Below are 21,130 nucleotides of genomic sequence, written 5' to 3'. Positions count from 1 at the left end.
AAATAGCTGTTCTCTCTTTCCATGTTAGAAAATCACACCATTCCTCGTATAAATAAGCTTACCGGTGGTTTCGGTGCAGGCGGTCTAGCGCAGCTAACACCAACAGGTTGAGGGTTCATCAAATGCGGTTGAGTTGGTGGACTGGCCACCGTTCCGGTGACTATTGGAGGGACTACCGCCTGCAGTAGATGAGCCTTGGGGTTCAAAGGATGAGGTTGTCCATTCATTGCCTTCAATGCAGTGGGCTGCGACACCGGTTGATGAATCCTGGGTGTCGGCGTCGTAACATTAGCTGGATGAACATTCATGGGTAGCTTTTGAGGCATATTCACAATCGTAGACGGCTGTTGTTGTTGTTGTTGCTGCTGCTGCTGTTGTTGTTGTTGTTGCTGCTTGGCAGCTTGTAGTAGATGTTGTTTCGGATTTGGAGGAACTCCAGTGTTGTTCAGAACCGGCGACATAGGCTGACCCTGACCCTTTCCGTTGGCGGCGCTGATCTGAGGCGCCTGCTTCGCCCTCGGACTCAAATTTGGCGACACTACTCTACTAGGAATTTGTAAGTGAAGACCTTGCACCGTCTGCGTCGGTTTCACCATGTTCTGTACAACTGACTGACTAGGCACACTAGGAGCAGATGGTTTGGTGATGATAGGGGGTTGTTGCACAGGTGTTGCCAATTTGCTAGCATTCAAGACGTGAGCCTTGAGACTAGTAGGTTTAGACTGAGAGGAGCAAACAGGTGCTGTCTGTGGCGTCGCCACAGTTGTCGTAGTGATCGATGTGACAATAGCAGACGTTGTAGCCGTAGGAACTATACTAATCGTCGAGGTAACCTGAACGGCTGGAGACTGTGGTTTAGTGATTACACTGGTCTGAGGCTGAATGGGAACTGGAACAGGCTCCGGTTCTTTCTTCGGTTCTTCAGTCACAGCAAGATTCTCTGGCTGAGCTGGCTTAGATCTCAACACTTCCGTCGTTGGACTGGCGCTAATCATTGCTGGCATGTTCCTCGTATCATTCCTGTTCATGGCAATTTGACCAGAAGCAGTGGAAACCGGTATGTACTGACCTTCCTCCGATTCTCTCATGGGTATCAGCATCCCAGTCACCGGATCGATCAGCGTCATCGGCTCATGAGAAACCGGCTTCTGGATGGGAGATGGAGCAGATTGGCTGGTCTCCTCTGTCTTCGGGGTTTCAGCTCTGGATGGGACGGTTTCCTCCTTGCTCTGCAGTTCCTGTGTAGGTGGTGCAATCTCCTTGACCTTCTCCTCACTGCTGTCGTCATTTTCTGATGTTCTTCGCGCCGACTTTCTTGCACCTCTTGGCGATTTCCTTGGTTCAGTTAGCTGCACCGTAGCTTGCACCGGTCGAGGAGTATTGTTGTGCCTGGTGCTCCTTCTGGTGGCATGGACATTGCCTGTGTTCCCAACGAGACCCTTGTTTGCCGCTGATCCACGTACAACATCCTCTATCACGTCGTCGATGGTGTTTCTGCTGCCGTCTCTCTCGGCCAACCTCTTCGACTTTCTAGTGTTCGCAGCAGGGGAGACGAACTCCTCCGGTGGAACTTCCTTTACTGCAGCTATAGGTGTTGCTGGCTGCGCATTGGGACCAGTCAGACTCGGCACAGGTGACTTGATCGTGAGAATTAGTCGCGGTCGTCCAGCATTGTCCTCTTCGCTGTCATCGTGGAACTCGTACACGTCCGCTGGTAACTTGTTCTTCTCAACATGGTGCTTGCTACCTCTCGGTGTTCTGCCCCCTCGCTTATGTGGAACGTTGGATGTGTTCTTCACGCTTCTCCTGGTGGTCACTCCGCCACGGCTGCCGCCTCCTCGCCGATTTCTCGTCCTTCCGCGCCGACTTCTCGTCGACTCGCTCTCGCAGGTCTCCACGCCCTCGTCTTGATCGTCATTCGCTACGAAGTTCTTCTTGTTCTCGTTCTCCACAATCTCCGCGTTGAACCACTCGGACTCGCTCTTGGTAGGCTCCTGACTCTCGTTGCTAATGTTCGTGCCATGCTGAGTCTCCTCATCGCCATCATTGCCTTCGCCGTCGCACAGAGCGTCTACTTTCTTGATCACACTCTCGATGTTCACCTCCTTCGCTGACCAGTAGTCGCTGTCCTCTTTGCTGTCTGCTGGATCTTCCTTCGTTACATCGATTGCAAGAGGATCTGTGTTCGGCTCCTTCAGAGGATCTTCTGCTGGCTCCTCCTCCAAATTTGCCTCCTCAACATCCTTCGCCACTTCCTCTTCCTTGATTTCGTTTACCGCCTCTACTTTGATCGGTGTTTCGATCTCCATTTTAGGAACCAAACTGTCAGTAGCTTCTGACTTCGGAACAATGTTCTCCAATTTAATCAGATCCTGTTGCTCTAGTTTCGGCTTGAGGTCAACGTTTACCGGCTGCGTCAGAGGGAACTCGGATGGTTCGTTGTTAGGGAACTCTTCCTTCATTGCAGGCTCTTCGTGTTTCACTTCGACAGGTTCATTCTTGATGATGTCCATCGGCTGAGTGGGTTGAATAGGCGGAGTCAGCTGCATGGGCTGAGCTGTCTGAGCTATTCTCGCGTTAGCGTCCAGCTCTAATTCCTGATCGGGTGGTATTTGTGGTTCTAGACACTCCACTGTGCTCTCATTCAATGGCGTTGATGGTATCGAAGAGACAATCGATGGTACGGTCCTGGTAATAATGGCCTGCGAGACGGTGGACACCAGAGGAATGTGTGGCTTCGGAATCTGGCTGCTCTGCGACACCGGCGAATGTGTCTGGCTGGACAAAGGCATCGACGTTTGTGTGATCACGAATTTCTCTTCTGGGATGGAAACTGCAACCGTAGATGCAATTTGTTGCGGTACAACGGGCACGACGGTTTTAATCAACGATTGATTGGTTGACGAAACAGTGGACGCTCCGATGCTGTGGACGACAGATTTGTGGACCAGATGAGGCTGACCATGGGCAACTATAACCGGGCTGGGTGTCGACGATCGAGGCACGTGGGTGGTCAACAACTGGAGATTCGACATCTCCTGTTTCTGCCTCGGCGACAGTAGATTGTTGTCCGTAGTGATGGAACCTGGTATTTGCTTCTGACATCTGGAGGTCAAGGTATCTGCCATCGTGCTCGGCTTGCCGAATACAGGGCTCGACGTGCTGGCGTTGATTTCGATTTTCGCTGTTTCCGGGATATATGTGGGTGGCTGATTCGGCGAAGGAACTTTTGGAGACGTGGACGCTTTATTTGTCGGTTCTGGTATCACTGCCGGAGAGAGTTTAGGTTCCTCTAGCCGCTGTGGAGGTTCGTTAGGGTTTACTGGAAGCAGCGTTTCGATGACTGATTTGCCGCCTATCGCTGAATCCCTAGAACTCTTTACAGGCATATACGGACGGTGTGGAATATTCAGTGTTAGCGGTGGCAAGCCACCTCTGGGATAACTGGGAGCGAGCGCTCTCATGCCAGGAGCGTGTTGGATCACGGGTTGCTGAGTAGCCGCGGTGGAGTAGATCTGCTGCGCAGGCGTTTCTGGTCTCAGAGAAGAAACAGACACACTGACTGCGATCCTTTGCGGCGGCGGTGACGGTTTGCCAACGTTGGGCATGTGAGGACTCAAAGACGTGTTGCGAGACCATTGTCCGTTAGGAGACGATGGTTGCGAGATCCTGGGCGACAGCTGTGACGGCACTAATGGTGGAATTCTGGATGGAACAAGCGGAGGCAGAGGAGTCAAGCTGGAGGCGGTGGTGGTGCATACAGCGGATATGTTCTGCATCCTGGGAGATGCTTGACGCATTGGTCCCATCTGCGACTGCGGGGACACCGGAAGCTTCTGGTAGAGCGGTTGCACACTAATGGGAGCCGGTCTGGGACTGGCTGCAGCTATTCTAGGTGTCTCTGCTGTGATTGGAACACTGCAGGGTCCAAGGCCAGGTTGCTTGTACTGTGGAGGTGGAGTGGTAGAGGCCCGATGGGCTTGGGTAGTAATTACATCTGGACTGCTGACGCTAACATTACTGTCAACGGGTTCGACTGGTACTGTTGGTATAGTTGGCATGGTTGGCATGGTTGGTATGGTTGGTATGGTTGGTATTGTTGGTATTGTTGGTATTGTTGGAATTGTTGGAATTGTCGGTATTGTTGGTATTGTTGGTATTGTTGGTATTGTTGGTATTGCTGGTATTGCTGGTATTGTTGATATTGTTGATATTGTTGGTACAGCTGGTACAGTTGACACTGTTGGTGCAGTTGGTACGGTTGGTGGAGTTGATACAGCTGGAACGGTTGGTACCGTCTTAACGACTTCTCGAGGTTTCTCGTTCAACGACCATGAATGGGCAATAACGGATGCGGGCGGACTCTGCGGTTTCATAGGCATGGTGGTGATTCTAGCTTCAACGGGCTTTTCTGATGCTGCCGGGGATGGGGTGATAGTGTTTACAGTCTTTGTGGGAGATTTGTAGAACGATGGAATGTCTGGCGTTTTGGGTGGCTGTGTCAGGTCGAACGTCTCGTAGTTGGGGTCTTCCTCCGTATCTGTGTCTATCTGCAAGTCATGCTCGCTCTGGGGAGTGTCCGGCTTTAAGTCGGTCTCTCCTTCACCCGCTGAAGGGTTCAAACTCTCAACAGCCTGCTGCATCTCTTCGACGTCTTCCTGAGGTGCTTCCGGTGGCGGACCGACAGTGTCGTCCACCTCCGCGTCCTCCTCCTCACCCTCGTACGAGAAGTCTTCGGTGGAACCACCGAAAGTCTCCTCCAAGAGAGCGGCAACGGCGTCTTCGGTCTCCTCCTGCGAAATAGCGACCCTTGGCTTGTCTTCTGTTTGCGCAGGTGGCGTCGTTGGCACCGTCACATCTGGCTCTTCTCGGCCGCTTCGAGGCTGGCAGCTGCTTTCGCGTTCCTCCGGTTCCGAGATGCTCTTCACCGCGTTCTCGTGGATCCTCTCGTCAATCTCTATACCGAAGCCGGGGATGAACTTTTCTTTCTTCTTCTCCTGCTTCGAGGCCTGAATCCCACCGGTTACCGGTGGTGTCATTCCTGGTGCTGGTGTGTTTGCAGCGACTTTGGGAATCGGACTCAACAAGGTTTCTCTGGGCGACGGGAGCGTTGGCGACATGGTCTTGGTAATTATCGGACTGCTGGCTCGAGGGGGACTAGGATCTGCGCCGAGGTACGGTAATTCGCCAGTCTTCTCGTGATGGTGATGGTGGTGATGGTGATGATGATGGTAATCTTTTCGACTGCGTTCTTCCTTCGACTTCTTTCTCTTCTTTTTCTTCTCTTTGACCTTCTCCGGAACCGTCGAAGGAGTCGACTGCTCCACACTATCGTTGTCGTCAGTAAACCGGAACACATCGTGGTCGTTGCTCACAGCGCTCGCGATATCCGATTTCGGCGAGTTCGGGAGACACAACAGCTTTGCCTCGATCTCCCGACCAACCTCAGCCAGGTCCACGCTGTTTTCGTCTTCCGGTTGGTGACGACGTTTCTTTTCAGTTTTCCTTCTCACTCGCTCCACGTCTAACACTGGACTGTGGCCGCCGTCGCTGTCGGAGGCGTAGGTGTTGTTCTCCGACGGAATGCTGCCCAGCCGGTTGAAGAAGGTGTTGGACGGACCGTCGTCCACGTCGTCCGACAGTGGCCCAAAGATGTCCTCCATCCGCTGTGAGTCTCTGGCCTCCTGTCTATTGAGCCTTTTCCTCCTCGCCTTGGCCTTGTCGTCCCCATTCCTGTCCCTCCTCTTGTCCTTCTTATTCCGTTGCTTCTTGTCCGAACGTATTCTTTCGTCAGCATTCTCTAACACCGTCAACACCGAAGTTGTGGTAGTGGCGGCACTGGCGACAGTGATGGGCTCCGACGTGTGATTCGGTCGACAGTCCATGGTGCTGGTGATATTCGTCTTGTTCTTGTGCTCGATGCTCTCCGAGGGCTCTGTTTTTATATTGTCTTCGGTCGACAATAAGTTCTTCTGTCGTTTCTGCTTCTTCTTGTGAGACTTCTTGCGCGAGTCCCTCTCGTGATTATTGACGACGATGGCTGGGTGGTTAGTGCGGAAGCCAACGGAAATCCGCTCATCGTCATCCGATGTGCGAGGTTCCTCCTTCACGCTTGTGTGCACGCTGCTGACTACCGTCGTTGTTTCTAGCGGATTGTGCTTCTCCTCCGTATCTGCGAATCCCAGGTCGACGTCGCTTTCCAGGAACCTCTCGGTCTTTACCTTTCGAATCTTGTTGTTGAACGATTCGTCCTCCTCGCTCGTATCGGAGTGGATCCGGGACCTAGATCCCTTTCTAGACAGTGACTTCGCCCTGGCAGAGTCGGACTCGGACGTGGCCTCGTCCTCTGTCAGTGCTTTACTGGACACTGAGTCTCCGTCCCACGAGGTGCTTTGCTTCTTCTCTTCTCTCCTTGCCCGACTCTGCTTCAGCTGCGAGAATTTGTCTTTCAGGCGCACCTGTCGCTTCTCCTCCTCGAGCTTCTGCATGTTTTTAGTTGAGCGAGCCTTGACCTTGTCGTACATGCTGATGTAAGCGGGTTCGTCGTCAACGATGTCGAAGATCGAGTGTTTCTTCGGCTCGTCGCTGTCGGTGTCCGTAGCCGACGGGTGCCTGGCCACCTGCATCTCGTGGGTGGACAGCGGCCCGTCGTCCACGTCGCTGTGCAAGTTCAGAGAGGCTTGTTGTTGATGATGTTGCTGCATCTCCCGGGTATGATTGGAGCTAACCGTGGTTTGCTCGCTCGGCGAATTCGAATCGTTGCGCTTCGAGAGCTCCAGCCTCGACAGGAATTCCTTGTCCGACTCGTGAGAAACCCTGGGGCTGCGTTCCCTGGACTCCTTTTCTGAGCGGTTCCTCTTACTGCGTTGTTTCTCCTTCCCCTCTCGGTTGTTCTCTCTGTTCTCTCGATTTTCTCTGTTCTCTCGGTTCTCCCTGTTTGACTCCCTATTGATCTCGCTGTGAGCGTCCCTGCTGTCCTGGTTCTGTGTCGAACCACTGCTCTCTTTGCTGTCGCGGTTCTCTCTACTCTCCCGGCTGGACCGATGGGAGTCGTTTCGGTGCTTCCGGTCTTCGGATCTCCTGTTTTGTCTAGGCCGATCTTTGCTGTCCCTGCGGTGGTCGGAAATCTTCATGCGCTTAGCGTCGTCGTCCATCGGCCCATCCTGCGACGAACATCGTCGCTTAATGGACACCGGAGCGGGCGAGATCTGGTTCTGAGACTGGGACACAGACTGGTGAAGATGGTTCTCCATCGGCTGTCGCCTACTCTCATCCCGGTCTCTCTTCTCTTTATCCTTCTCCTCTCGGTCTCTCCTCTTGTCGCGCTCGGACTTCTCCTTCTCCCGTCTTTCCTGGTCCTCCCGCTCTCTCCTCTTTTCCCGATCGTGTTTCTCGCGCTCGAATCTCTCCCGCTCCTCCTTCTCGCGTTTCTCTTTCTCTGCCCTCTCCCGTTCCTCTTTTTCTTTCCGCCGTTCCCTTTCGAGCCTCTCTTTCTCCTCCCTCTCACGTTTTCGTTCTCTTTCGATCCTTTCTTTCTCCTCTCGCCTTCTTTCTCTTTCCAGTCTATCTCGTTCCTCCTTCTCTCGCCTCTCTTGCTCTTCCCGTTCTTTCCTGAGCCGCTCCTTTTCCTGTTTTTCCCGCTCCAATCGAAGCTCCCGTTCTTTCCTCTCCCGATCTTCTCGTTCTCGCCTCTCCCGTTCCTCTCTCTCCCGTCTCTCTTGCCGTTCCTTCTCCTCTCGCTCACGTTTCTCACGATCCAACCGCTCCTTCTCTCTCCTCTCCTTTTCCTTGGCCTCGTTCTCCTCTCGTTCTTTACGTTCCCGTTCTCTTTCTTCTCTCTCCCGTTTGTCTTCCTGCCGTTCCTTCTCAAGCCTCTCCCGCTCTCGTCTCTCTTCGTCCTTCTCCCGCCTTTCTTCTCTTTCCTTCCGCTCCTGTTGTCTATCCCGATCTTCTTTGTCTCTCCTCTCCTGCCTCTCGCGGTCGTCTTTCTCTCGTCTCTCTTTCTCCTCCCGTTCTTTCCTCTCATAACGCACCTCTTTATTCTCCTTGAACTCTCTATGACCATCAGAATCCGCAATGTCGTTCACCACGGACTCCTTCTCCTCTCGGTCCTTGCGGCTGCTACTCCTCTCGACGTCCGCGTCCTCTTTTCGCGACTTCCTTTGGCAGTCCTTCCCTTTGCTATACTTGGAGTCCCTGCTGTCCTTGCTGTCGCGGGAGTCTCTGCTGTCCCGATTACTGCCGACCTCCTTCCTCATCCGCGAACGGGATCCGTCGGCAGACGAGGACAGCGACGACGAGCAGGAAGATATCGACGAAGACGTCGTGGAAGACGGTAGGACCGTGGCGGTGACTGCTGCGGTGGACATGGAAGTTTGGTACTGGCCGGTCGAGGACGATATCGTGGTGGTGGTGGTACTGGTCATCGACGGTGTGGTTGCCGGTGTGTTAACCGACGCTGACGCCAACGTCGTAGTGGTTGTCGTTGCTGTTGCAGTGACTGACATCGTGCTCGAGTACGCGGCTATCGTGGACGCGGTCGTCGTGACAGGCGCCGACGATGTCGCGTTCAGTCCTCTGCTCGTCGAGGCTCCGAGAACGTGTATGTTACTTACGCTACCGTTGCTGCTAAGAATACTACTAGCTGACGCTAAACTGCTACTATTGCCACTACTGGCTGTCGCCCCACTACCAAGACCGATCGGCAACGAGACAGGTGGTAATTCGGGACTAACTGTTTTGATTGACGTGCCGGGCGTGATCGGTGTGGCTGGTGTCGGATGCACGCAGTTATGCTGCACCGCAGCACGCGGGTCCGTTGTCTTCAGCGCAGTGGATGACATGCTGGCGGTGAAGCTCAGGTTCGAGGACAAGGACGCAATGCCCAGCCCGATCTGGCTGGTCGTCGACGCGCTGTTGCTGCTGCTGCTCGCTGACTGTACAGGCGGATGACTAGGAAACGGATACTGTAGACAGACCTTGCTGGTGCAGCCACCGGCCGACGAAGATGACGACGACGACGTCAAACCGCTCGTGCCGCCGATCATCGAGCTGACATTCAGCACACCGGTAAACTCTCGCGGCTCGTATTTCTCGCTGAAGTTCTCCAGCCGCTTCGAGTCCTCGTCGAACACACTGCGCTTGGCAAGAACCGACTTCACAATGTCGGACGGCTGCACTTCATGGAGATCAAGGTCGAGAAGTTTGTGCCGAAACCTGAACCGCTCCGATGCCGTCGCGTCCAGTTTAGCAAGCGCGTCGCCACCGGCAGCACTCAACGCCCTCGATCCGGACCACTTCTCGTACTTCTCGTCCAACGACCGTATCCTTTCTTCGAGACTCGGCGACTGCGGCGCCGTTTCGCTGTCCGAGCTCGTTGGACTTGGACTCGGGTGTCGCGGGGGTGGCGAAGCCGGCGGTTGAGGAGCCGCACGAGGACTTGGAGCCGTCGATAGGTTCGCACAGGGTGGACTCGCCACCTTCGCCAGGCTCGTGTTACTTGACCGGTTGCTACTGCTGCTGTTGTTGTTGCTACTACTGGTGTTGTTATTATTATTGTTGTTGTTGTTATTGTTTAGCATCTGCGTGGCGAACCTCGGCAGCGGCAACGACAAAGGTCCTTCGTGACTACGCTCGCGAAACCGCCTTGGCTCGCTGGGGACCAAGTTCTCCGGCCTTTCGTCCACCAACGGTGTGCCTGGCCGCGATCCGTCGTGGTGTTCATGATGCCTGGAACGGACATTATTTAATCAGTGTTACAATTCATGTTCCTCTAGACTCAAGAACACTGCGCAACCAAGAACTCTACCCACCTGCTAGTGACGTCGCGTCGTCGTTTACAAGGACCCGGCCCTCTGCCCTCGCAGCTACCTCTCCTTGTACCATGGTGCACAACGACCTTGCTGTCACTGACACGGCGAATGTCCATGCCTTTTCTACTCGAGTGCGAGGTAACGAGCAACGATGCAATCTCGGGTTCGTCGTCCTCACAGAGTATCGTAGTCGACGCTCCGTCGAGCTTCACGCGCTTCTTCGGCGCGAAGCCGACCTCATCGCCGCTACTGTGACACTCCTCGAGCTGCTCGAGCAGGTGCACCCTCTCTTTCTGAAGGTGACGAATGTCCGAGGGTGGCAGCAAAGGTGGTGGTGGCGCCGGTGGCTCCACGCTGGTCACGACGCTTTGCACCGCGTGGCGACGGGATGGTGGCGGACAGTCGTCGTCGTTTAGCTTGCCGTCACCGAGTACGCTGCTCTGATAGTCGTCGTGACTGGCTCCGCTGCCCTGACTGAACTCGTCGTAGCTGCGAAACCTACGCGGCGCCGGCTCGCTGTATTCCCCGTCGTAATAGTTGTCCTGGTATGACCTCCTATTGCTGCGGGTCATCGCGGTCGGGTGCGCTGGACTCGCGCCCGGCGTGCTGCCTCCTCCAGATGTGCGGGAGTAACTCGCCGTTCTCGATCTCGGGGGTGTCTCGTAGCGGGTAAACCTGCTACTCGAATTTGTGACCGTCACCCCGGAGTCGAAACTGCTACGCTCCCGCCTGGAAGGAATCCTTCAAATAACGATTGTACTATATTTTACGTTCTTATTCGTGGGAGTCGGGTAAGCGTACGCGAGGAACATCCCGTAGGACGCTCGACCTATTTCTGCAAGATTGCTGATCTTTACAACAACCATTAACCCTTTGTAAACTTGCTTTGATATCGTGTAATTCAATTATGTTTCATTATTATCAAGATTCATTAATGTATATCGATGAATACAAACAATGTAAATTAGAAAAATAACATCAATGAGTTTCCTGATTGCAACTGCAGTAACTGGTCGAATATCCACGGAACACCTTACGTATATACACGTTCATTTCTTGACGGCTAGCATATCTATCAATTAAAATATTCTGAACTTAGTTGATTGTTCTACTAAGATGCACATTATACATACGCGACATCGAAGGTGGTAGCCGGCGAAGGCCTCGTGTCCCACGGCTTTTCTCCGGCGATACCCTGGCGCTCCAAGTGCTCGTAGAATGTCTCTTGGCACTCCCTCGATGCAAAGTCAACTTGAAGACGTCGACCACGAAGCGCTACGCCCCTCATCTCCTTCACAGCAGCTTGCGCACAGCTAATCTGCTCGAAGAAGACCAAAGCGTGTCCTCGCTCTCGGTCCACTACGACCTGGGATATCGGTCCGAACTGGTGGAACTGCATGTTCAGGTACTTTTCCGACATACAATCTGCAAGAAAAAGTTCAGTGTGACTTTGCAATGCAACATTATCCATACTACAAGTTTCTAAGGATCCAAATGATGACCCATTTACCTCCGATGCCATCAACCCAAACGCAGGACGTGGGCATGGACTTTCCGAATCCAAGTTTTATTCGATTAGCGCCCAGGTGTTCGCCGTCCATCGATCGCATGGCTTTGACGACGCTGCCAATGTCGGAGTATTGGCAGAAAGCATAACTTGTTACCGCGCCCTGTTTTTTAACATCTATTTCCTGTAACATCAAAAAATTATGTTTACCTTTCTATCTCTGCCAGGATGACGCTATCGATCCTCATCGAATACAGATAGAACAGAAAAGAGATCTATCTAATTTCATCTTTTACTTCCGACATAAATTCGATTCTTAGCAACAGCGTATTATTCGAAAAGCAGATATAGCCGGATCTTAATTGTAAATATCAAGAGTGCGTCATTCGAGAGAGGATTAACATAGTCATTAGAATGAGCCTTTTTAACAATACACGCGCCACGTTCGAATATAAATATCGGCTTTACGATGTGGGGCAAAAGATGCTATGTATAATGTAGGTTCGAAATCTGTTGGTCATCGGTTCTGGCGATCAAAGATCGGTAAGAATTGATGCAAGTTTGACACGTTGAGTGTCGCGACGGTCACATATTGGTGACACTGATCTTTAACCAGGCTTTGAAATTCATATTCGTTGTAGTACATTGAACAAATTGGCTGTTACAATTTTTTAAGTACAAACCAGTTAAACCAATATCTCCTATGATAAATTTTAACTTTTTTAATTTCCGTTTCATTAACAAGCTTCCGATAAATAAGGTGTTAATTAAATGATTTTAACATTGAGGACATTTACGGGGTTGATATTCGGCACTTAACATATCAAAGTTGCACTTTAAGTGAATATAATTTTGTAATTTTGCAAACGACCTGCCGAGACCGTAGAAAGGAGGACTCCCTAGTCCTGGTTCCGAATGGTAAGGTAGTACATCCCTGCGTAGACGGTGAACTTACTATTATCTCGCCGAAAGGCTCAAAATGCTTCCTAAGCTCGGACGCAGTGACGTCTTTCTCGAGGTTGCCGATGAAGAGGGTACGGGTCGCTTTCGGATGGTATTCGTCGAGCTCGGCCTCGTACGGCCGGAACTCGTTGTCCTCGACATCGTAACCCTGATAGGGGGCGACCTCGATCTTACAGCCGAAAAACAGTTTGTCGTGGGAGACCTCGAGGGCCTTCTCGACGTCCTCGGGCTTCTTGAAGCAGACCAGGGCGTACCGGTCGCCGGCCGCCCCCACGACTTTCACCCAGGTCACTTTCCCGTGCTTTTTGTATTCGTGGAAGAGGCCGTCTTTGAGGGAGGTGTCGCTGCTGCGTGCCGGCAGGTTACGCACGCAGATCGCGAGCGGCCTGCGGTCCTCGGTGACGGCGGCATTTCCGGTGCGGTGCGGCGAACTGCCCGGCGACGTACTGCCCCCGGAAGTGCTGCCGGCGGAACTGCCGCTGCGGCTGCTGCTGCTGCTGCCGGAACGGCTACTGCCGCTAGGCGAGCTGCTTCCGCTTCGCGATTTTCTGCGCTGTTTTTTGTGCTGTCGTAGCGCACCGCTGCTGCTGCTGCCGCCGCCGCCTCCACCGCCGCCTAGTGGAACAACACGACGAATGTAATCTACACACGCACACAGTTTGTCAAAGTTAATAAAGTCCGCCTATATTGGTGACTCGTTGCTTATTCTATCGGGTCTACAATTCTATCAGTTGCCTCGAAAACGTGGACCAAACCTTCTTACAGTGTCTCGCCCTTTTCCCAAAAAGTTGATCACAATTCAGAAATTCGTTCAATTTATTAAAAGTTATCAAAGATGTACAGTATATGGTTTTAACCCTGCTGACGCTTTAAACACAAATGTCTTTAAAATTGCCAAAAGCGGGCAAAATGAAATCATGAATGTTATTAAAGGAGATATCATATTATTAACGAAGGGTTGATAAAGAGACAACAATTTCCATAGATTTCGAAACAAGTTCAACCGTTTTTGCAAGTTATCCACGTTTTCGAGCAATCCACCCTCTGCATCGCCGTTTGGTAAACACGTTGACTACATTGTTATATAACATATCAACTTGTCTATGAACCGGCGTTGCTGTTATAGTATTTTTTTCCAGCGCTATATCGTGGAATATGCAGGGGAAGGAGACCGAAGCATGAATTAACGCGTCGACCGCAGTTTCTGCACCAGCTAAAATCGTTCTCCGCTCATGGTCGTCTTTTGCAGATTTTTCGGAGCCATTGTTCGGCGGTCGACACGTTAAGAAACGGTAATATTGGATCTATGATCGATGACGTGGCATGGATGGTGCGCAGAGCCTAAAAGCGTCCGGATGCAGGAATAAAAGGGAGAAAGGCTTCTCGGCAAACAAGATAAAAGCGAGCCGCGATTGCAAAACTCGAGACTCGGGCCGCGCTTATCTAACCGATCATAAATCGTGAGGGGCTCGGGTAGGAAAGCCTTCGCGATCATGACCACGTGTTGGCCGCGGGCAGGCGGCAGACAACACACGAAAGACCGCCAGCGTGTCCCCGCCGAACGAGTCATAGAGTCGAGTCGCGCACACGAAACTGATCTTTCTCTCTCTCTCTCTCCGAGAGGGAGAGAGAGGCTATATCTGAAAGGAGCAGACGCGTGGACACACGTACACGGTGGAGCCACGTAGTCGGAGATACATGTATGTGTCCACCTGCGGAAACAACACACGGTTACTTGACGCAGACGCGAACGCAGACGCGGACGCGGACGCAGACGCAAAGACACGGGGAGGACGCGTGGTCTTGCTGGAAGCGAAAAGCTTGAAGAAGAAAGGAGCGGAGTTGAAGCTGGTGGTGCTGTAGGAGAAGGAGCTCGGCACAGTGTACCGCGGCACAGCATAGCATGGCACGTATAAGGGCAATTACCTGGCTCGTCCTGGTAGGCGTCGTTGTTGGCAGGCGAGGGTGGTGGCGGTGCGTTCCCGTATCTCGAGGTCGTCGACTCGTACGCCGACCAGGAGGACGGCGGCAGGCCACCGCGATGACGATCTAAGTGGGGCGGGGGCGGCGGCCCGGAGGCATACGGGCCGGTTCTCGAGTAAAGCCGATCCCTCGCCCTGGTCGATGTCACGTGGTAAGAGCTGGCAGGAGGTGGACGGCCGCGGGGTATGTAGCCGCCAGGATCACCGGCAGAAGGATCCGCCGGATGGCCGCCAACGACGACGCCACCGCCGCCGCCGCCGACACCACCGACACCACCCCCGGATCCGACCCCTCGGCTACTTCTCTCGCTGGTGTAGAAACTGCCGTGCGAGCCGCGTGACTCGAAGCCCTCGCCTCCTCTCTCTCGGTCACGGTCTCGCTCTCGTTCCCTCTCGCGGTCCCTCTCCCTCTCCCTCTCCCTCTCCCGGTCCCTCTCTCTCTCCCTGTCTCTGTCACGGTCCCGGTCCCGATCCCTCTCTCGGTCTCTGTCTCGATCTCTGTCTCTCTCCCTCTCCCGCTCTCTGTCCCTCTCTCTGTCGTTAATGCCGCCACCGCCACCGCCACCGCCGCTGACACTGCCGCCGCCGCCACCGCTGCTACAGCCGCCACCGCCGATTCCAATTGCGATTCCGATTCCGCTTCCGACGGCGCTGCCTCCGACGACGGAACCTCCGCCGCCGCCGCCTCCGACACCGCCGCTGCTGCCACCGCCTCCTCCGCTGCCAACGCCGCCGCTGACGATGCCGGAACCGACGCCGCCGCCTCCTCCGACTCCGCTGACTCCTCCCCCACTAACCCCGCTCGATCCATGATCCTCCGAACTTCTGAAACACACGGGAATCGAGTTAACGTTTCGCAAAATAACTTGCTTAAACTCTTATATATCCTTCCTCAATGAAATAGTTACTCGACACCCGCACCTGTGACAGAAATGATTTCGACCAATTCGTACTTTCATACCGATATATTCCAAGTTCATTAAGACCACGATTTTTAGGTAAGTTACCGTTAGTTTTGTTTCTTTCTGCATTTGTGTTTTTAATCTTATCAGATACTGTAAATTTCATTTTTTTTTTTAACCCCCGTTCTTTGTGCTCTGTTTTCTGTGTTTTCTTATACTTAGCATACCAAATCGATATCTTAAATGATTAAGAGAAGTTGTGCTTAAAAAACCACCGATTACTTCGATCCGGCCCACCAAAACATTTGTCATTGTTATAAGTTTGCAAGTTAGATATCTGTGAGTAGTCGAGTAACGAGGCAACATAATCGATCGTGCAGATTCGGGATTCGAGCTAATCAAATTACCAGATTCGCCGGAATTTCGATGTTAGCGCTCGATGTTCGCCTGTGCCGTCGCCAGCACGCGTTCTCAATCTTTCTTAAGCTCGCCAAACGCGGTCTGGTATCGGAATCATCAAAATCGATCAGCATTAACCGTTTTGCGTTCTCGCGCGACGGAACGCTACCGTTTTGATACCGTTCCATAATGAATCATCCGGCGTGGCGTCTTCCTTTGCCGGCCAAGGACTGCCTGTATAGTCCCGCGGCTATATTTCAAGCTGACAATTACATAGAGAAACGGTATAAGGACTAATGAATTTTGAATCGGAACCTTCGCGTCCACGATCCGGTCATCAATTATTCCTTCGAGGCTTACTGGCGGCGACAGAGTGGCGAATATTATATGCCGCGCGATACTTATTAGCCAATCGCGCACTTTCCGATGTCAACTTTGGATCAGTATTGTACACGTATTGAATCTAGCGGGTGTACACACGGAGATACAACGGTCGATGACTGTTTATGATTGCTTCGCATGGCTTCGATGAATTCTACGTGTAAAGCGTTTCCTTCGTTGGCCAAACGCATTTTTGTAAATGCTATTATTAGACTGAGGATTTTATGCATTTATAAAAAATTTGTTAGGCGAAATACGAAGCGATGGATACGTCGGTAGAATTTGAGAGTTTCGTTACTGTTCTACTGCGTCGAGGCCATTTACATTAAACTACCAGTCAAAATGACCGGTCTCAAACGTTGCTGTTTTCGGTGGGTATTGAAAAGTGTTTGTGCTATATGATCACGTTTTTACTTTTATTCGAAGCATTGAAATCTCTAAGAGATTTATCTGCTTCTCTATATACATGTAAGAAAGCGCCGAGTTAGTTATATGTTTATATATTAAATGTAACTTAATGGATATTATAAGTATTAAACACGAAGATTACATCTTTCAAGAGAAGACAAAATATATGAAAATGCAAAAACCATTTCACATGTCAATTGCCAGTGAATGGCGATGTAGAACTTAAAGAGAATTATATTTGTCTATATAAATTAATTTGGAGATCGTGAAAGAACATACTAATATTATATTGTTTGTCGCAAGAAAATATTAATGATTATTATCGAAGCGACATTTGCGGGTTAAACGGTAAGGCTTGGGCGGTGAACACGTTAAATACGGAAAATTCGAACGAAAGCATGCGACTAGTTATCGATTCGTAAGTACCTCGTCCGGGGAACATCGTGGTCGTCGGAGGCTCGAGTAAACGAAGAACGTCTCCCGACAAACGCGCCGCTAAGGGGATAAAATCCGCGAATTCCCAGGACAGGATTTTTCCCATCGGTTCACCGTTCGGCTGCGCCTCGATCGGCCCGAAGTTCGAGACCGCGCGGCTGTTGATCGCGATGCATCGTGCGGAAAGGTGCGCACGTTGGTGCACGCTCGTGCATACGGGTGTCCACGGGCGTGCTGGTAACGACATGCACGCGAGAGCGTAATCCCGCGGAGGCATCGCGGCAGCCTTTCACCGAACGCCTCCTCCCGTTCATTCCGTTACCATACGGTCACCGGTCGCTTATCTCTCACCTTCCCGTGAAACTCCGACCTGAATTTCTTTAAAGGCTGGATTACGCGCGGCCGTTTCTCGTGTTTCTCGTTTCTCGAACGATCTCGTTCGGCCGGCAGGAGAAGAAAACGGGACGCGTTGCCATGCGGCCAAGCGTCGATCGTGTGTGCCCGACCGGAGAAATTTTCCGTTAACCAGACGCGACCGCCCTTTTCTTTTTAACTCGGATCAAGGCTTTGTCCGTTGCCGGACACACCTCTCGTCGTTCCGTGCCGCGGGGCCGCCATTTGCATAATCGTGTTTCGCGCGGATACAATTTACCCGGGGACTTCGGATAATGTTACCTACGAAATAATATTCCTGCTAGTTTACGGCCGTTCGGGGAAAGAGGAACGCCGGTTCGGTAATATTTTACGCTCGTTATGCAAGAAAACGGTCCGTTCTTTATCGGAGGAATCCACGACGCGTCGAAATGCCGATCGCGGACCTTGCGACGACGTGCCGCGGCCTCCCACGGTGGCCGGCCGTTCGCGAATAGTTGGCCGAAATGTAATTTTCGAAGATACTACCCTATCTTCATTTTTGTAATATCACGGTAACGAAACATTCCGTTATGTGATACATTTAGTGCAAATTCTCCACCAAGTCAGAAATGTATCTATACAATACGATAATTAGATAACAGGGCATTGTAAAAATGAGTACCAGATACCAGAATATTGTAATAATAGTATACAGCAGCAAGAACATTTCAGAACAACGAATGTAGTTTGATATTTTCAATAGTAATTTCATTTAAGGTAATTACGTTATAACAACGAGTCGACAACTGTTCATATTAAATACGAATGCCATTCGAAATTGAAACAATGTTTAATTCATCTGTTATGAAAGTTTAGGCATGAAAGTAACCGAAGACACACTTGCAATCCACAACGAAATTCAATACAGTTCATTCAAGTAATCGAATGCATAATAAACAAAATTGGACTGATTTTATCTGGGAAATTATTACGTTCGCATAAATTCTAATTAAACTTTATATTCCAATTTATGTACTTATAGCCAAGTATTATTGGTTATATTATATAATTATAGATGGATATCATTTTAAATAGATATAATTATAGATATATATATAATTTAGATGATTTAGAGAGATTAGATGTAACTTAATTAGATATAATTTAGATAATTTAGATTGATTATAGATGTCTATAATTATGAATAGATATATTTATAAATAGATATACTTGTAGATATTGCATACTTAATAATGCAACTTAATAATGTTAAAAGCAATGCTTACGCCGACGCAGATTTGCACAGAAATTCTACAAACTTCTGAATTTTGGCCGACTTTGGGAAAAGTTGCTACCGTGATTCTGTGCGCGGTGATCGTTCGATCCGCCCCGTTCGAAAGAAACGATTTGTATACAAATAAACAGCTGGTCCACCTTGACGGCGAACCGAAAGCCGTGCGAATATCGGCGAATCGCTTGCGAAACGCCGTCGGCCAATACGATAACGACCATCGGTGATGAAACCCGGCGAGATTCGGGTCGAAACACGCGAAATCGCTTGAGAAATTAGTGTCGCGGAATGCGAACGAATCTGGAGAAACGCTCGACGTATGCGAAACAATGGTCAAACGATTTCTAGAACGAGTTCGTTGATCCTTCTCGTCGACGATTCTCGATACACGTTTAAGTACAGGCATATTCGGCAAGTTAAAAAACCGGTACGATCGGAAACGAAAGAATTATTTTATACACAATTATTCGATTAATGAGAATTAAGATAAATTCGATAAATTAATTTCAAGATCTCTGCTTTTTATCATAAAGACATAAAATCCGCAATCCAGTTACCATAAACATGCCAGTAATTATTTCGGCTTCGGCATTACAGCAGTTGTGGTACTCCATACAAGTTTCGGTATTTGCTGCCATAATATCGGTGGTAAGATCATGCTGGTTCTAGATCTGTACTTGAAAAGTCTTTGAATATTATGGTAAAAATATGATGAAAATACCGGTAAACGTACCGACAATTCATATTTTAATAGACGCACCTGATTTCACATTAGTAATTAACGGGCATAGCACTTCAGATACTATACACACAGATACAACTAGACTGCAGATTTTTAGGCAAATTAAGAACTGTGAGCCTTAATTACAACAAATATAATTTAAATAGCATATTCGTTCTTTGTTTAATAACCCTAATAGATTAAAAGACAGCATTGATATTTCTTAACTTTATAAATGTCCCTACTAATTTACATATACACGGGGAGGGAAAGAAAACGACAGAGAACGATATTGTATAAGATGGTAAAATAACTCTAGCACAAGCTAGAAGGAGGAAAAATGGATATAAGACCGGGGCCTATGCCAGGTGGACGTTAACAACTTAATTATGCACGCTCGAAACGTGTTTCCAGTGAAAAAAAGTCAACGTTCGTAAAATGTTTATTTTCTAAGCTGCCCATTCCGTAGTCTGAATCCATTGGCAGGAACAAACAAAACGAATGGTAGAACGCAGTTGCAGTTGCAGGGACGCGCGCAAATTCCGCGAGTGCATCCATCGCAACGGCGCAGCGTCCTCCGCTGATTAGCGCGCTGCGACGCTAATGGCTTGTCCGCTTATTTTTATCATTTCCATCCACGCAAGCCTCGCTTTCTTTTCGCCGATTTAATCTACGCGCCCGACGACTTCCTGCTGCGCGACTGCACACATTCGAATCCCCGCGCTCGAGATAATACGAACGAAAAGAATCGCTGCCGGAGTCGTTATTGTTGGATAACGCACCGCCGCGGCGGCCGGTGCGCGCGCGTATATACTTTTATCGGGCGCCGATTGCGTAAACCTGATAAAAATCAAAGAAAAACAGCGTTCTTTCCCTCCTCGGATTACGGCGATTTAATCTCACGCTTCAGACGGTTTTAAAACGTAAGATTACGTGTAACAGACAACCTGATGAAACCCGGTATCTCGCGCCGCGACGACCGTTTCTTGCGGATAACGTTTGTTTGATGTTGCTGAGCTCTGGTCTTCCCGTAGAATGACGTCCGAGAGACTTTTATAGTTACGTGGCGAGTGGACCGGGCATCTTTATGCGGACTCGACATTTCTTCCAGCAATCGCGTCTCTCCAAGAGAAAAGATGCGATTGCTCGTACCAAAGATGCGTCGTTGTACCGATTACAGTCGTTCTATTCTGCTTCGAATTCGCCTGCAAATTTACCGTCGAGCGCGGCAATGTTTAACCAAAAACCACAATAATTGGAAATCACAATCCCCCGAACAAACTTTCATAGCAACGCGTTTAACACTAAATCTGCATAGCCGCTCAAAATAACCAGTTTCGTGTTCCTCTTTCTAAAGTTGTTCGAAGATGGCGAATTATGAATTATGAATTCAGTCAGGAAATGATTGAATAAGTTTCTCAACCCCTCGACGACGTACGAAATGCCTGAACCTGTATTTTTTATGCATTCATACGATACCAACTTTACAATCTTAATGATATTCAAATTATGACATTAATTTGATAAAATTATCGTAATCTCATGATTATGTAAATGCAATAACAAAAAGTTAACCTAAACATTACATGGAATAAAAAAGAATTAATTTAACCTTATTACCATATAAATGCGACAATAAAAAATTAGCATAACCCTATTATCATATAAATACAATAATAAAAAGTTATACATTATAATATACTATAATTATAATAAATTATTTTATACGCGACTAGGATTCCATGCATGGTGCCGACGTTGGAGGTTAATTTAAGCACTAATTTATAATAAAAGTAATGAGATGTCTAAATAAATTCAATTGTATCATTCTTATGACACAGCACACGTTAGTTGCTTTTAAAGAGTTGAATAGTATGTAAGTTACAGTAATTATAATGTGTTTTATTGACAAGTAAAATAAAGAAGACTGCTCGCGTTCCTGAAACGATTTTGTTTCTGTTACGATTTTTGAAAG

The 21,130-nt window shown here is 49.7% G+C and overlaps 1 protein-coding gene across 6 annotated transcripts in view; it reads right to left on the bottom strand.

Moving 5' to 3' along the window:
• Positions 1–21,130, bottom strand: part of LOC144474292 (uncharacterized) — an 85,257-nt gene that overhangs the window by 3,224 nt on the left and 60,903 nt on the right. For 3 of the 6 annotated variants that reach the window (XM_078189012.1, XM_078189008.1, XM_078189013.1), the window contains exons 3-8: positions 14,209–15,089; positions 12,275–12,924; positions 11,323–11,503; positions 10,946–11,237; positions 9,813–10,553; positions 63–9,729 (exon numbers count right to left, since the gene is read on the bottom strand). In XM_078189012.1, the coding sequence (XP_078045138.1) occupies positions 63–9,729; positions 9,813–10,553; positions 10,946–11,237; positions 11,323–11,503; positions 12,275–12,924; positions 14,209–15,089 (12,412 nt within the window). The remainder of the gene's footprint in view (positions 1–62; positions 9,730–9,812; positions 10,554–10,945; positions 11,238–11,322; positions 11,504–12,274; positions 12,925–14,208; positions 15,090–21,130) is intronic. The other 3 variants (XM_078189009.1, XM_078189010.1, XM_078189011.1) reach the window with 3 other exon arrangements.

This window comes from Augochlora pura, chromosome 8 (genome assembly GCF_028453695.1).
Source record: "Augochlora pura isolate Apur16 chromosome 8, APUR_v2.2.1, whole genome shotgun sequence".
Classification (NCBI taxonomy): Eukaryota; Metazoa; Arthropoda; class Insecta; order Hymenoptera; family Halictidae; genus Augochlora; species Augochlora pura.
The sequence above is the reverse complement of the archived record's forward strand: the minus strand, read 5'-3'. Positions and strand labels throughout refer to the sequence as shown.